Source organism: Nipponia nippon, unplaced genomic scaffold (genome assembly GCF_047370975.1).
Source record: "Nipponia nippon isolate SJK-2023a ecotype South Korea unplaced genomic scaffold, ASM4737097v1 scaffold_1, whole genome shotgun sequence".
Classification (NCBI taxonomy): Eukaryota; Metazoa; Chordata; class Aves; order Pelecaniformes; family Threskiornithidae; genus Nipponia; species Nipponia nippon.
The window spans coordinates 81533600-81547956 of NW_028262290.1; the positions used below are offsets into that span (position 1 = coordinate 81533600).

At 40.5% G+C, this 14357-nt stretch overlaps 1 protein-coding gene across 2 annotated transcripts in view; it reads left to right on the forward strand.

Moving 5' to 3' along the window:
• Positions 1 to 9149, forward strand: part of TRIO (trio Rho guanine nucleotide exchange factor) — a 258198-nt gene extending 249049 nt beyond the window's left edge. For both annotated transcript variants that reach the window (XM_087760929.1, XM_087760936.1), the window contains 5 exons: positions 770 to 891; positions 3367 to 3445; positions 4124 to 4324; positions 4998 to 5136; positions 6653 to 9149. In XM_087760929.1, the coding sequence (XP_087617055.1) occupies positions 770 to 891; positions 3367 to 3445; positions 4124 to 4324; positions 4998 to 5136; positions 6653 to 7195 (1084 nt within the window). In that variant the 3' untranslated portion in view covers positions 7196 to 9149. The remainder of the gene's footprint in view (positions 1 to 769; positions 892 to 3366; positions 3446 to 4123; positions 4325 to 4997; positions 5137 to 6652) is intronic.
• Positions 9150 to 14357: the final 5208 nt, after the last annotated feature.

The following is a 14357-nucleotide window of genomic DNA, read 5'->3' on the forward strand; positions in this document are numbered from 1 at the left end:
AATAGAATTATCTGCTGTTCATGTCCATGGCAGATAGTCAAAAAAGTACTAGCCATGAATTGCACAGAGGAACGGTTAAGTAGACGTTTTTAAGACAAACCATCAAACAAAAAGGGTGGTTGAGCAGTGAGAAAGATTAAGGAAGAGTCTGCAGAATCTTTCTCCTGTGGTCTTGCATAGCTTATTGCTGTCTCTGCCCTGGAGCAGAGGGAAAACTTTTTTAGTTTCCTCCCATCCTCATTCTCCCAGATTCTGAGGTCTCCGAAGCTCTGGTGAGGTGCACCTTTTGTGTTGAAGGTAGAGCCCTCTCTTACAAGGGATGAATGCTCTGAAAGTACAAATGTTACATCAGCTTCTATATGCTGGGAGTCAGGGATGGAAACTAACCTTTCAGAAAGAACAGTGATGGATGGTTGTCTCGATACAGCTTCTTGTAATTTGAAAGAAGAGGAGGAAGCAGGAAGAAACAGGGGAGAGCATTTGATTTTTCAAACACAATGGAGCCTAGGACATACTGAGACAGGGTGTCAGTGAGGATGTTTTTCTAATAGTCTGTAGGACATTCCAAAATACTTGCTGGACACAAAGTGCTCAAATTCTGGCAGATGCTTCTGAAATGGCAGGGACAGGGTTAGTAATGTTTGTCCAGAGAGAGATAGGGGCTGGAGAATAAGAAATATTGATAGTATCAATCTAACTTTGTCTGATTTCCATAACTTCAGGTCTGAAAAATGAATATAAAGTTAACGGATGCCATTGTGTTTCCCAGTGACTTAGGAGAGGCTTCACTGAAAATCATTGGCGTCACTGCAGAAGACGATGGTATCTATACATGTATAGCTGCAAACGATATGGGTTCGGTTTCATCTTCCGCCAGTCTACGAGTTTTAGGTAGGCCTGTCTCTTTGCTTTTTTTATCTAATTACATTCAACATGTCTGGTACCCATAGTACAGGAGAAACAAAACCCTGGCTCTTGGGCATCTCTCTATTAAAGGAATATTATAACAAACCTTTTCACCTGTGGTACATTACTTGTTTCAGCAGGAATAGATGCACTTTTAGGATGTAACTAATTAGAGGTTCATACAGACAAGATGCCTACACAGTACTGTCAACGTTCATTTACCTTGTCTGTCAATACTAGTTCAAACATGCTATGATAAAATCATATTTTATCATCTACGTTCTTAGTTTAGTCTCAATGAAAGTTCTTATGTCAACATATATAATTTCTGAAGTGTACAGATAAGAAGAGTAGTGTTTCTCTGTATTTTAATATGCTCCTTTGCTTGAATTGTAAAGCCACATTGTTCAGGAGAACATATAACTATTTCTTGTCTTTACATCATGGATCTACACTTAAATTACCTTATTTCAGTACCTGAAGAGGGGCAACTTGAATGTTTGTGAGAGAATGAAAATAAAACCTGCAAAGATGAAAAATTCCTGTGTTTTGGAGGCAGACAGCAAAGGAAAAACACAAATGTTTTTTACTTGATGTGTTTGGCATAGTGATAAGTTTCAATGTGTGTTTGTGCATCCAGTTATTCTTCTCCTAAGTGTCTGGATCCTCCATTTTTAGGAACAGGGAAAACAGAGTGAGACAACAGCATAGCAGGCTTGCTTTCTTGCAGTTTATAACAATTGATGCGATCTGGGTCCTTTGATCTATTGAGAGGCCCATATATTTATCCATTGGTGAGAATTAATTAATAGATTTTAGGTAGAATGACTCCGTCTCAAATTGACTCATATAAAAGAAAATAAGATATGAAGTGCTGCATTCTGTCTTTGTACATCTGTCCCAGCTGATATGGAGACTTGTACAGTTTTCCCAAACCCCTACAAAATGTGTTCTTTCTTCCCATTTTTTGTTTTTTGGTTTTTTTTGTCTTCTCTCCAAAAAACTTCGCCATTTTCCTGGAATGTTGAAATGAGACTGTGAAAGATGTGTCCCTTCCAAAACCTCATCTGAATTTTTTGGCGTTTATAATCAGTGCTGCCACTTTGAGCTCAGCGTGTTGGCAGCCACAGTGAGTGCCTTACTGCCCACGTATTGAGGTGGTGATTATTCCCAGCACCTCCTGCTAACCGACTCAAGACAGCCGGTAGTTAAGCCCTAGGATGGGTGTGTTGCAAGAGGCAGAAAACAAAATTGTGGTCTTTACACTAATGTTTCCTGAAAAACAGAGCTTTTTTTTTCAGGTAGCTGCTACACCGTCTGATCACTTTTTTTTTCCCAGTGGCAGGTGTATTGTTGATAATGAGACATAATGCAAGATACCTTTTTTTTTGCTGTTTCCTTCAACTTGCCAACGTTACTCATTCCTGTACAGACAGTTCCCACTGCACCTGAATTAGTTCCACTATAGAATTTGTTCTGCTGCATTGGCCAGGCTGCTTTGGTGTGTAATACAGTTTGTCTTGCTGCCACCCTGTGTCATATGGGGATTAACAGGACGGGGTGGTTCCACTGATAGTGTATCAGCCAAGGAAACTTCCTAGTCAGGGGAGTAAAAAGCTCTTGATGGACAAGAATCAGTGTGAAACTGCGTGCTTTAAGGAACTGGTGTAATGAGTGTCCTTCCTACATCAGTACAGAAGCTCAAAACTGTGATTTGGCCAGAATCAGAGTCACAGAAGTCTTGCAGACTAAACTGCTATTTTTCAGCAACAGTCCTTGGTCTTACTGACCTTGTCCGAAAGTAAGCGTTCACTTTCCGATCAAAACTAAACCAGAATTTGGTATGTCTTCATTACTCTGCAACTAGACTTCAAAAGACAGCTGTATTTCCCTAGCCCTTCTACTGAGCTCTACCAACACTTTTACGAAGTCCTGGCCCCAGTTTCTCTGCGGCCATCCTACCCCTCGTTTCCGCAGTCTGTAAGAGCAAAATGAAAACTCTTAAGGCTGTATCAAAAAGGAAGGTTTCAACATCAGTCTGTGAAGTCTTTTTCAGTCCTTTGGACTTGAAGGACTTGCCGTTTGATTGTAGTCAATTCTTGTGCATTATCTCCTCCAGAATACTCTTTGCTTTCTGTTGTTGTAGTAGTCTTTATAAACCATCCGCAAAGTAGTTGATTACAGAAATCATTTTCTTTCTCAGCTGCAAGCGGATGGACAACATGAGGCCATGAGTTGCTTTTTAATATGCACACACTCAGGTTCAAGCAAAAGATGGTAGGGGCCAGTCTGACTGAGGCAAATTCCTCCTGAAGTCTATTCACAAACTGAATATGAAGTCCAAATATTCCTCCTTTTGCAAACATCTAAAACAATCCATTGGTTATAATGTCAACAGTTTTGTTCTGAGGAGGATCCGACAATATTAAATGTTAGCCATACTGTCCTCTTTTTTTGTAGGTCCTGGAAGTGATGGGATCATGGTAATCTGGAAAGACAACTTTGAGTCCCTCTACAGTGAAGTGGCTGAGCTTGGCAGGTGCGTTCTGTATGCTGATCCCCAAAGTTGTCTATGTCAAAATATGAACTTCTCATTCAAAAAATGAAATTCTCTTTGAAAAAGACTTATCATATGAGCCTAAAAGGCCAGAATTACATTGGATTAAGTAGAAATTCGGAAGAGCAAATTTTACCAGCACTAGATGGCACTGCATAAACAGAACATATTTAGGCTGAAGTGGTATCATAGCTTAAGGGATGTGTGTTTTTCAAATACTTTGGAAGGCTACATAGCCTTTTTTTTTTCTTTTAAGCCTGCCTTAGAGTGACTGACACTGTTTGTGCAGTGAAGCTCTCCTAAACATTTTTATTTAGGGTATGAAAATTACAGACAGAAAAGTATGAAAATGAGCAAAATAAGTCACATAGAATATTCATTTCTCCAACTTAATCATGACCTTTGAAAGCTGGATGCTATTCTGACTTGAGTTCTCTGCAAATGTGATAAAACAGATCTCTATCAGGAGCTAATTATTATGCAGACACATTTTGTAGAAGGTGCATGTACTTACAACTCTTGTTTATGTCCAGAAACTGCTCTGTAAGGGTAGCTTATTAGAAATCTAAAATGAGATCTCTCTCAGGATATCTTTCAAAGTAAAGGTATGTCCTTAGTGCATCTCTCTGTTAATTCCTTCCTTTCAATATTGTATTCCAGGGGCAGATTTTCTGTCGTTAAGAAGTGTGACCAGAAGGGAACCAAGCGAGCAGTAGCCACTAAGTTTGTGAATAAGAAGTTGATGAAGCGAGACCAGGTTACCCATGAACTTGGAGTCATGCAGAATCTCCAGCATCCCCAGCTCGTTGGCCTTCTCGATACCTTTGAGACCTCCACCAACTACATACTAGTGTTAGAAATGTGTGTGGACCATAATGTTATCTGCAAAATACAACCTGTGCAGCTGACTTGCCAGGGCTTTTATAGTGGTTTATGAATAAGGAACTTTAAGGTTTCACAGAAGTTTGAAGACACCTAAATAAAAGATTGCAGGTGTCTAATGCTGTTATTAAAATGTTGAGTTTAATAATATACTCAGAAGGAAATAAGTGGATATATTAAACTGATATGTAGGTGATTACCTTAGTCTGAAGGTCCAGAAATGATTTTATATAGAGCAATTATACAAGTGAATTAGGAATGTTGTGATCTGGTAGCTTGAAATCAAATCTCCTCTTCATACACTAGTCCTCTGTCTTCTAGGTGCTGCAGGCTATGGTTATTCCTGTAGTCCATGGCAGGACATACCTGGTTTTTCAAGTCTGGCTAAAATTACAGCATTTCTTCCTTTCCTTCTCTGCCTTCACCCTCTGCTCCCACTTCAGAATTGTAGGTGCAGGTCAGCTGTAACTGACATAGAACAGTTTCACAGATGATCAAGCCAAATGTCAGAAACGGTGATTACTTGATGCAGTTGTATTTTTTAAGGGACACTTGCCTTAAGCACTTTTTCATATAACTTTCAAAACTTATGTTTTCCTTTCAGTTCTGATATCTGAAATAAAACAAAATATAACCCTTGTAATTCCAATAGGGCTGACCAGGGTCGCCTTCTAGACTATGTCGTGCGATGGGGAAACCTCACAGAAGGGAAGATCAGACTCTACCTGGGAGAGATTCTGGAAGCTGTGCAGTATCTTCACAACTGCAGAATAGCACATTTGGACCTAAAGGTGAGGAGTAAATGGCAATCCTGCCAGTGTGTGCCACTCCAGGCCTAAAACCCTCCCTCTTCTAGGAAACTGGCAGATCAGAGCATAGAACTGTGAATTGCTTTGAGACTGTTTGAAGAAGGGTGTGGAGCAGGGCTCCATCCCCAAATGCTTTAGATAGCCAGCAAAGCAGAAATTTTGAATTCCCTGTGCTTTCTCCTTAAAGCTTGCTGGCCATGTGTATTCCTTTTCACTGGAAATAATTGCTGATAGGAACAGTTTTGTTTGATTATTTTTTATTTATGTATTTTCTGAGGAACTTGCAGCAGAAATCCATTTCTTTCTCAGGAAGCATAGAATTTGTTGTGAAAGAGACTGTTTTCCTCTGTTCCTGCAAATCTGTTTGTCATCATTGCACTTTGAGGGTTGTGGTATCTGTGTGAATGGTACCTATTGGTCCTCTATTCTACCCTGTGAATTTTACTTGAGCCACAAGGATTTGATGCATTCTGGTAGGAAAAGCTATATAAGAAGGTCTTAAGGTGAATATTAATTAAAAACTTATCCTTTATACTCTTATTTTCCACCTGTATTTGGATAATAAGGAATTTTAGCATTCAAAAGTCATCTTTGTAGGCAGGGTCTCTTTAGCCAAAAGGGGTCATGGTGAGAAAAAGCAAAAAGTGGTGGCATCTTCCCTCTACATACTTCTGTTTTCCAAGCAGAACCAGTCAGGTCTGCATATCATGGAGACCCAACATCTAAAGTTTTCTAGTGCTATATGGAGTTCACCAGTACTTTTTCCAGTCTTAAAAACTAGTTGTAGTAAGTCACTCTTATTTTGCTAAGATCACAGCCACAGCAGCAGTGGCTTCAGAAATAAAACCGTAAAAATAATTGCACTTTCAGCTCACCAATCATGGGGCAGTTCTCTTGAAGCCATGTGCATCCAACAGGGTCTGCCGCTGCCATAGTTTCATAACAGTGCTTGACTTCCATCTGTACAGCTGCGTTGCGTTAAAGAATCACCAAGTAAAGCTGAATTCTGTTGAAAGCATCATGAAAATTCTGACAAGGTCTTCCAGTCTTTAAATGCAAGGGTTTTGTTGCCTCTCTGTCATAAAGCAAATAGAGCAGTTGCTTTATTCACCCTGTATTTATAATTGCTGTTCTTTAAGCTTAAGTTCCCAAACACAGGTTCCTGTGAAACTTTGCAGAGCTGTTACTGTAAACATCTGCCGTATTACCTGGCAGAACTATATTTCCTGCAAAAATTATAGTGCCAGCAGCTGAAACACAATCATTGCGCACTGTAGTTGGCAAGAGACTGCCTGCTGGTTGGTCTGGGGGAAGCCTTGGTAGACCTGCCTAGGAGCTTTGCAGAGCTGGTCTTCAGCAGTAATCCTCATAGCTTGTAGCTGTTTGTTATGTTCTTGAGCTGACAGCACTGGCTGGCAAACAGTAATGCTGGAGCATTAAATGTGTGTTAGACTGACTTGAAAAGAGACATGTTAACTTTTGCTTTTATGTTTTCTAGCCTGAAAATATTTTGGTGGATCAGAGTTCCACTAAGCCAACAATAAAACTGGCTGACTTTGGAGACGCAGTCCAGCTCAATACCACGTATTATATCCACCAGTTACTTGGAAACCCAGAGTTTGCAGCTCCTGAAATTATTCTTGGAAATCCTGTTTCCCTCACTTCAGATGTTTGGAGCATTGGAGTGCTCACATATGTCCTTCTTAGTGGCGTCTCTCCTTTCCTGGATGAAAGCGTAGAGGAAACTTGCCTGAATATTTGCCGCTTAGACTTTAGTTTCCCAGATGACTACTTCAAAGGAGTTAGCCAGAAGGCCAAAGATTTTGTATGCTTCCTACTTCAGGATGACCCAGCTAAGCGTCCCTCGGCTGCACTGGCCCTCCAGGAGCAATGGCTGCAGCTGGGGAATAGCAGAAGTGCTGACAGCATTGACACATCCAGACTGACTTCGTTCATTGAGCGGCGAAAACACCAGAATGATGTTCGACCCATCCGTAGCATTAAAAACTTCTTACAGAGCAGGCTCTTGCCAAGAGTTTGACCTTGCTTGAAGTTCTCTCTCATTCTCTTTCACCTGCCAATCAGACTGGAGATGGACTCCTGCCAATCAATCAGACTCAAAATAGACTCCTCCTGCCAATCAGTCAGAATCGAGATAGAATCCTCCTGCCAATCAGCTGTTGACTTGAATTTTGAGGAAAGCAAACCCCGAGCCAACCAGCTGCTAATGAATGTTCGTGTGCAAACGCATTCCAGGGGGACCCGCATGGGGTGGCGCGGGGGACTGGCAATGCAGACTTCACTGGGGTGGAGGACGATAGCACTGTACTCTGCAAAAAGCAGTCACGAGCGATACAGTAACAGTATTTTATTCAGGTTTCTGCAAAAAAAAAAAAAATAGTTTTTTTAATAAACAAGAGTTGAATTTTGCAAGTGAACTTAACTACCGTTTTCAAGATTTATTCAAGGAAGAAATGCCTATGTTCAAAGCACTGGTGTTAAACAAAAGTGAAATCATGCCTGGAGAAGACTCACCAAAATGGCTGCCCATTGAGACGGCCTCCATTTATAACATCTGGTTTTCACTTGGTCCTAGAGCTTTCCAGTTGCCTCGCCTGTATGTATCTCACGTAGCAGTGCACTGAGATCAGACTCTGCTTTTAAGTGCATCCAACCTCAAAGTTTTTGCATACAAATAGAATGAATCGTTTTGCTCTGATAAAATGTAGGCCTTACTTGTATATAGACGGTTACCTGCCTTCGGTCTGTAATTTTTTTTTCCCCCCTCCCCTTGTCCTTTTTTTCCCCCCTCCTTCCTAAATGGTGGTATACCACTGTGCGGGTCTTCAGTTTGGGTCAGTACTCACTGTCCCCTTAGAAAAGGACTTCGGGTTGGTGCCCAGCTTGCTGACCCGATTGTCAAGCAGTATACAGCAGGATGAAATACTGTAAATGCACTCATTTGGGATTTTGTTTTCTTTCATATCATGTGCAATGTTGTGGCTTTAACATTTTATGCAACTATTTATGAGGACCTCTGTTGTAACTGTAATAAATATATAGAAAAAGCACATACTTAGTACGGCGAGCTTTATGGTTTTGTTTGTGTGTTTGGGGTTTCTGGGTGGGCAGGGGCAGGTGTGTTGTACCACACTGTCATTATTAGTTTAAGACGAGGGTTAGCATAGAATTTAGTCAAGACTAGTCAGTTCTAAGGTTTTTTCAACAAAAAAAAAAAAAAAAAAAGAGAGATTCATATCCCAAATCTCAAACTGGTTAAGAAGTAGGGTGACACTTTTTAAAATTTATTATTATATTCAAAATGCCAAAGTCTGACTTTCCCCAAATCAGTCTCAACACTTACTACTTTTTAGAATTTTCAAATCTGTGTTTACTTCTTTCTGTGAAATGAACAAATGAATTTTGTGCTCTTTGGTGAAGAATACATTCAGAAAGTAGTGGTCAGATGAGAATCTGACACGTAATGTAATTGTCTTAGTAACTTTTTAAGGTTGAAGTAGTATTAACGTGAGCTATTTAAAAAGAGATGGTTTTCGGTGCATCACTGAGTTCATATGGGTGTGTTGTCATCTATGTTTGTGTGAAATGCCATGTTTAAAGAAACCAAGCCGACATCCCACGATAGTTAGATATATGGGTCTTAAGCCATAACCTAGCTTGGGTTAGTTTTGAGCTTTGCGGCTTCCACTGTATTCTATTTATTCCTTTTTTGTTTTTTGGATTTTTTTTGTAAAGTTGTACAGAAACTTTTTAAAAGAAATACAACTGACTTCGAAACTGGATGTGTATTCGTACCAACCTCATATCATTATGTTTGTGTATTATTTTCCTTTATTGTTTTAGTTAAATTTTTGCTTTAGTTTGCATGTATATTTCTTTGTACAGTGACGTTACATGTTTACACAGTATGATGTGATGTAAATATTTTATTTTGCCATCAGTTATTTTGAAAAAAATTAAACATATTTGACATATTTGTCTGATCTCTTGCTTTAAGGAGTTTGAAGGTTTAGGTTTGGTTATAATTTAATTAGGCTCTGTATTTAAAAAGAAAAAAGTACATTATTTTATTGCCATAAAATTAATTTTAAATTGCAATGATGTATCTTTCTTTCATGCCTTACAAAATAATATTTGCCTTTGCTCTAAGTGTTGAGTGCTTTGTAGTGTCGTGATTGCTTTTATATAAAACATGCGTAACTCTAGCTGTGGAAATTTATTAGTCTTTATTAGCCAGTAAACTTTGACCAGCAAAGTTTTCTACCAGATGTTCCCAGTTAAAGACCGAAGGATCATATTTAGTTTAATATTAAACTGGGGAACAGATTTCCCACATCTTTTAGGCATTCCAGATTCATTATGAAGAAAAGTTACTTTCAACTGTAAAGACAGGTTTTGCAGCTAAACTCTGTTTGCATCCTATAAGGGATGAAGCAGAAAAGCTTTTCATTGTGTACATCTCTCTCTCCTTTTTCTGCTATCATTAATCCATTTGCAATTCAAAATGAAATGAAAGGTCAGGGAACAATACAGAGTGTTTATGCTTGTTACCGCATTGTATACGTGATTTTTTTTTTCCCACTCCTTTTTCCGCTATTACCTGTGAAGTGATGAAACAGTCCCTTTATTCCTCACAATTTACTACTGAGAGACAGTTGAGAGAGACATCTTACATTGACAGAGACAGAATATTCAGGAAGGATGTACTGCCAAGGATGAGTGACTGGAAGCTTTTCCCATGGCAGGGAAATAGATGGCAACGTGCTCCATGGAACAGTTTGTATCCTTGAGTGCTCAAAAATGCTTTTCCTTGGCTGAAGGTACACTCAACTGGGGAGAAGTTACCCAAAAGCTATACAGAGAAATAATGCGCTTGTAGGTGTTTTAAGTAGCAGAGATACATTCTTCCACTCATATGTGAACCAGAGTGCACTGTTTCTGGCCCTCTCTGTGAGCCCTCTTACTTGGGAAAGCTAACATCTTTTGACAGAGCAGAGTTTTGCACTAAAAGCTGCTGTTTGGTGCAAGAGCTTCCAGCTGAAGAGAGCTTGAATGACGGGCTCCTCAACTTGGATATCTCTTCAAATGCTTTGAAGAGATAATGTATGTGTAGGGTCCTTTTGTTTTGCTAAATTGTGTAGTTGGGGCTGCAGATGCCCCTTGGACTCAGCTGGGCACAGTTGAGTGCCCGACTGTCCTGCCCACAACAAACCAGCACCTCAGTTTGACAGAGAGTGGAAACCAAAAGCGTGGGTGAAAGCAGCTGGTATGAGGTTTCTGATGTGGGAACACTGTAGAGCTTAGGGAATGGCAGTCAATATCGTAGCTGATAGAGCCAGGGAGGTTCAAGAGAAGAATGTGTCTGAATGTTTCTCTTTGATAACATACCCCAATCACTTCTTACTGATAGTTTAGGAAGAAGAGAAGACGTTGCCAGACTGTAAAGTCAGTGCATGAGTCAGTACTTTTCAAGCAGGGTTTGGGAGTGCAGGAGTTCTCCGTTGTGCATTTGAGGAACGCAGCTTAACTTGAAAACCATTGTGCAACTGCTAAGTAGAAAGCCTGGCTAGATAATATTTCCATGGTCGGGGACACAACCTACAGTCTTCCTAATGGGCAGAGGCTTAACATATACCTGCCTGTGCTCATAAGGAGTAGGATGGGAGAGCCTTGTTTTCTCTTGTCTGAGTATAGAGGTCACTTAACAGTAAGTCATTCTCATTCTCGGATGGGCCTATTAATGTGTTAATGAATAGAAGAAAAAAATAATTGGTTTTTTTCTCTCTGCAAATCCAAAAGCATGTTCAGGCCAGGGCGCAGCAGAGACCCTCCAGAATGACACAGCAAAAGCATCTGGCTTCCTGAAAAGATTTCAGTACCTGTGCAAACCTGATTGGTAGTAGAAGGTGCCTGAAAACATAATGGGATATTCTTTGCATGTCACGTACTGCGTGATATTGTGAGGAAACGTTAAAACCCCACTGCTGAGGGAGTCAGTGAAGGACTCCATCAAAAAGAGGGACTGGTGAGTGAGAAATTAATGTAACCAAGGGGAAAGCTGGTGGCTGACGAGGTTAAGCCCCATGGTCCTCAAAATCTTAAGAGAAATGAGGACAGGAGTATACTTAACCAGTGGCTGGGGTAGTGAAAGCTATGAGTAGCTGGTATTTAGTGAAGTATTTCGACAGCTGATCTTTGCTGCGAACAGCAGTGTATTTGTGTGCTAGGGATTAGTGTAAGGAGTGTTACCATGTCCAGAAGATGAGCTAAGCTTCGCATACTCTTTCTGTGTGTGTATAGACTCAGTGTGGGTATGTTACTAATTTCTCTGCTATAGGGATTCAGCTGCATGTGGAGGGAGGTAGAACCAGGTAAGACCAAGTTTCTGTATTTGTTCAAACCAGCTCCAGGTATTGTGTTTTTGTCAGAACCACTGCTTTATCCCTCAGGCAAACAACTTGCGAATTTTTTTCTGAAATTAAATCTTGATGGAGGTTATATTAGAGAGTAATAGATAGGTTTTGCATCTGCAGAGGTTGTACTCCCAGTACTTTTTGCACATTCACATCTGCCCAAGCAGTCAAGACAAAAGGCTTTTTCTGGTGCACCATAATGCAAGAGCACGATGAACTCTCATCACCACAAAGGAGCTGGTGCCCGCTGTTTTCTCTCCTTCCTGGCAAGCAAAGGCACATACCCAGCACCTCACACTTCACACACCTGGCGGTCACCTCACTATTTCCCAAGTAAATGCACTCAGTGGTCCTTTGTGCCGTGCCGTAACACCAAGCATCAATACAAGACTGAGATCTCCCATTTTGCTGACCTGCCACAGGGACTAAGAGCCTGATGTGTAGAACAGCAGAATATGCTTCTCTCGTGATGTCTTTGTCCTCAAAACAGGAACGCTTCTCATCTCCCCTAATTCAATCCCCTTAGCCCTACCCAAAAAGCTTCAGGGGAATGGGGCTGGAGGGGCAGCTGGAGTTATTGGATCCCCTCCTATTCCCCTAGTAATGTGAGGAGAGCCAGCACCAAGCCTGCTAATAATGAACTCCCATCAGCCAATCTGCCTTCCAATAAAAGAACCATAATGAACCCTAGTACTGAAGAGCAGCACCAAGCTTCCAGTTTTCCCCACTGGCTGTAGGTTAAAATGATGAAACATGCTAGAGAGATGTCTGAGGTTTAATACATGAACTCTTTGAGCTGTCTTCAGGAAAGATGTTTTCATTGTCTAATTGTCAAGAGCAGTAATCTGAAAGCTGCTTTTTTTATGAGTTTTCTTCTTAACACATATTCTTCTGTTGACTGCTGGAGGGACTTTTCGTGCTTGTTGTTTAAGGAAATGTGTAGATGAGGTACTTGAGACTGCATCGATTGCAGTGGATGAAGCTTTAGATTCCGTCATTACGCCTGTGGTGGTGTATTGGTTCTCATTGCTCCAAATTTCTGGGTTTCTGAAGGAAAATATCTTCCATTCAAAGAGGATGAATATATTGAACTACAGAAAGGATGAAACCTTAACACCAAAGCAACACTAATCTCTGCAAACTGAATTTCCAGCACCCCAAAGACAGTCTGTACATTACCACCCCAGTGTATTCTCCTCTGTCATACTAAGTGGTCTTCCTGACAAAATGATGTCTTCACATCTCATGGAAGAAAAGTACATTGAGGATTACGTAATATCTAATTATTGGTTTCGAATAGCAATAAACCATTGATATCCATAACTTTGTGTAGCAACAGGTTATGCATTTGAGCTCCATACTGTGTGAAGAACGCACCAACATCTTCCTTTGATGTCTCTGAAGTTTTGTTTTAGAAAAGACAATGAGCAGTTCATCTCCCCAACTTTTGTGTCCTACCTCTGCTTTTACAGTCTTCTACCTTACTTTTCATTTGGTCATCTGTTTACCAAGCTAAAGAGTACTGGTCTATTTATTCCTCATGGGGAAGCTATTTATCATCTTAATTGCCTTTCTCTGAACCTTCCCTAGTTCCAAGTTGTATATTGTCTATGACGGGAGGGGGCAAAGCTCACACAATATTCATGATACAGGTGCATCATGAGTTACACAGTTGCAAAATGGCACTTTGTTCTCTATTCCTTTCCTAAAAATTCCAAATCTTCACCTTGCTTTGACTTCTTTTGAGCTGATACTTCTTAAATATTAAATCCTGAGATCATGTTCCCAAGTTGAGCAGCAACGGTCAGTTTACAGCCCGTGATCATTTATGTAAAACTTGGATTCCCCTTTCAGCACATCCCCTGTGAGCACTAGTTTTCTCTCATTGAATTTTCTCAGCCTCTTTATTTCAGCCTACGAAGCTGAGGTAGTATGATTGCCTTAAGGAGAGATTGTTCTGATGGAACTGAGCATGGAGATCTCATATTAAAAAAACAGAAGCTGACTACTGCTGGCCTTCATTTTATTATTCAGATAGCCAGCCTAGCTCCCCTGACTTTTTCAAGAACTCCTTTCACAGAAGTCTATCCTGACAAGAGAGAGTTTTCTTGCCAGCTCCTGTAGCCATCAAACTCATTTCTTCTCATACTAAGGGAGGAAACTGTAACCTGCCTTGGACTTGATTAAGCTGAAACTCTCACTTTCAAATTAAATTTCAAACACTGATTTTAGTGAGGCTAGCACCCTCACTTCAACAAGAGGATTTACTTGGGTCTCAAGCAGGAGGCTTGTTTCAACACTGAAATTACACGTCAGGACTATCTCCAAAGATTACTTGCAGAAATTTCACATTAAGATTCCTGAAGATTCACCTGGCAGTAGTTAGGAACAGGAATTCACTTAGCACCCCCTGAACTCAGTCTCTCCGAGGGCTTGCTATCTCAAGGGTTACTCCCAAATACTGAGGAAGACCTGGCAGCAGCTGGAAGTTTGCCCTGTTGTACCATTGGGAATCTGCCTAATCACTCTGGTTGAATACCAGTTTACATCACATATCTTGCCTGTTTTTACACATCTTGCCTGTGTGTTGCTGAAAACCATGTGATCCTCTGAGAGAGATGGTTCTTCAAGCTCTCAGACTTTCCCTGCAGTGATGCCAAGATCCACTGAGTATTTGCAGAATGATGTCATTTAATTTGCCATCTCTCAAGACTGATGGTGAGAGAGTATTTCCTTCTTTGGTGATGGAGCTCTCTCCTGGGACTCGGA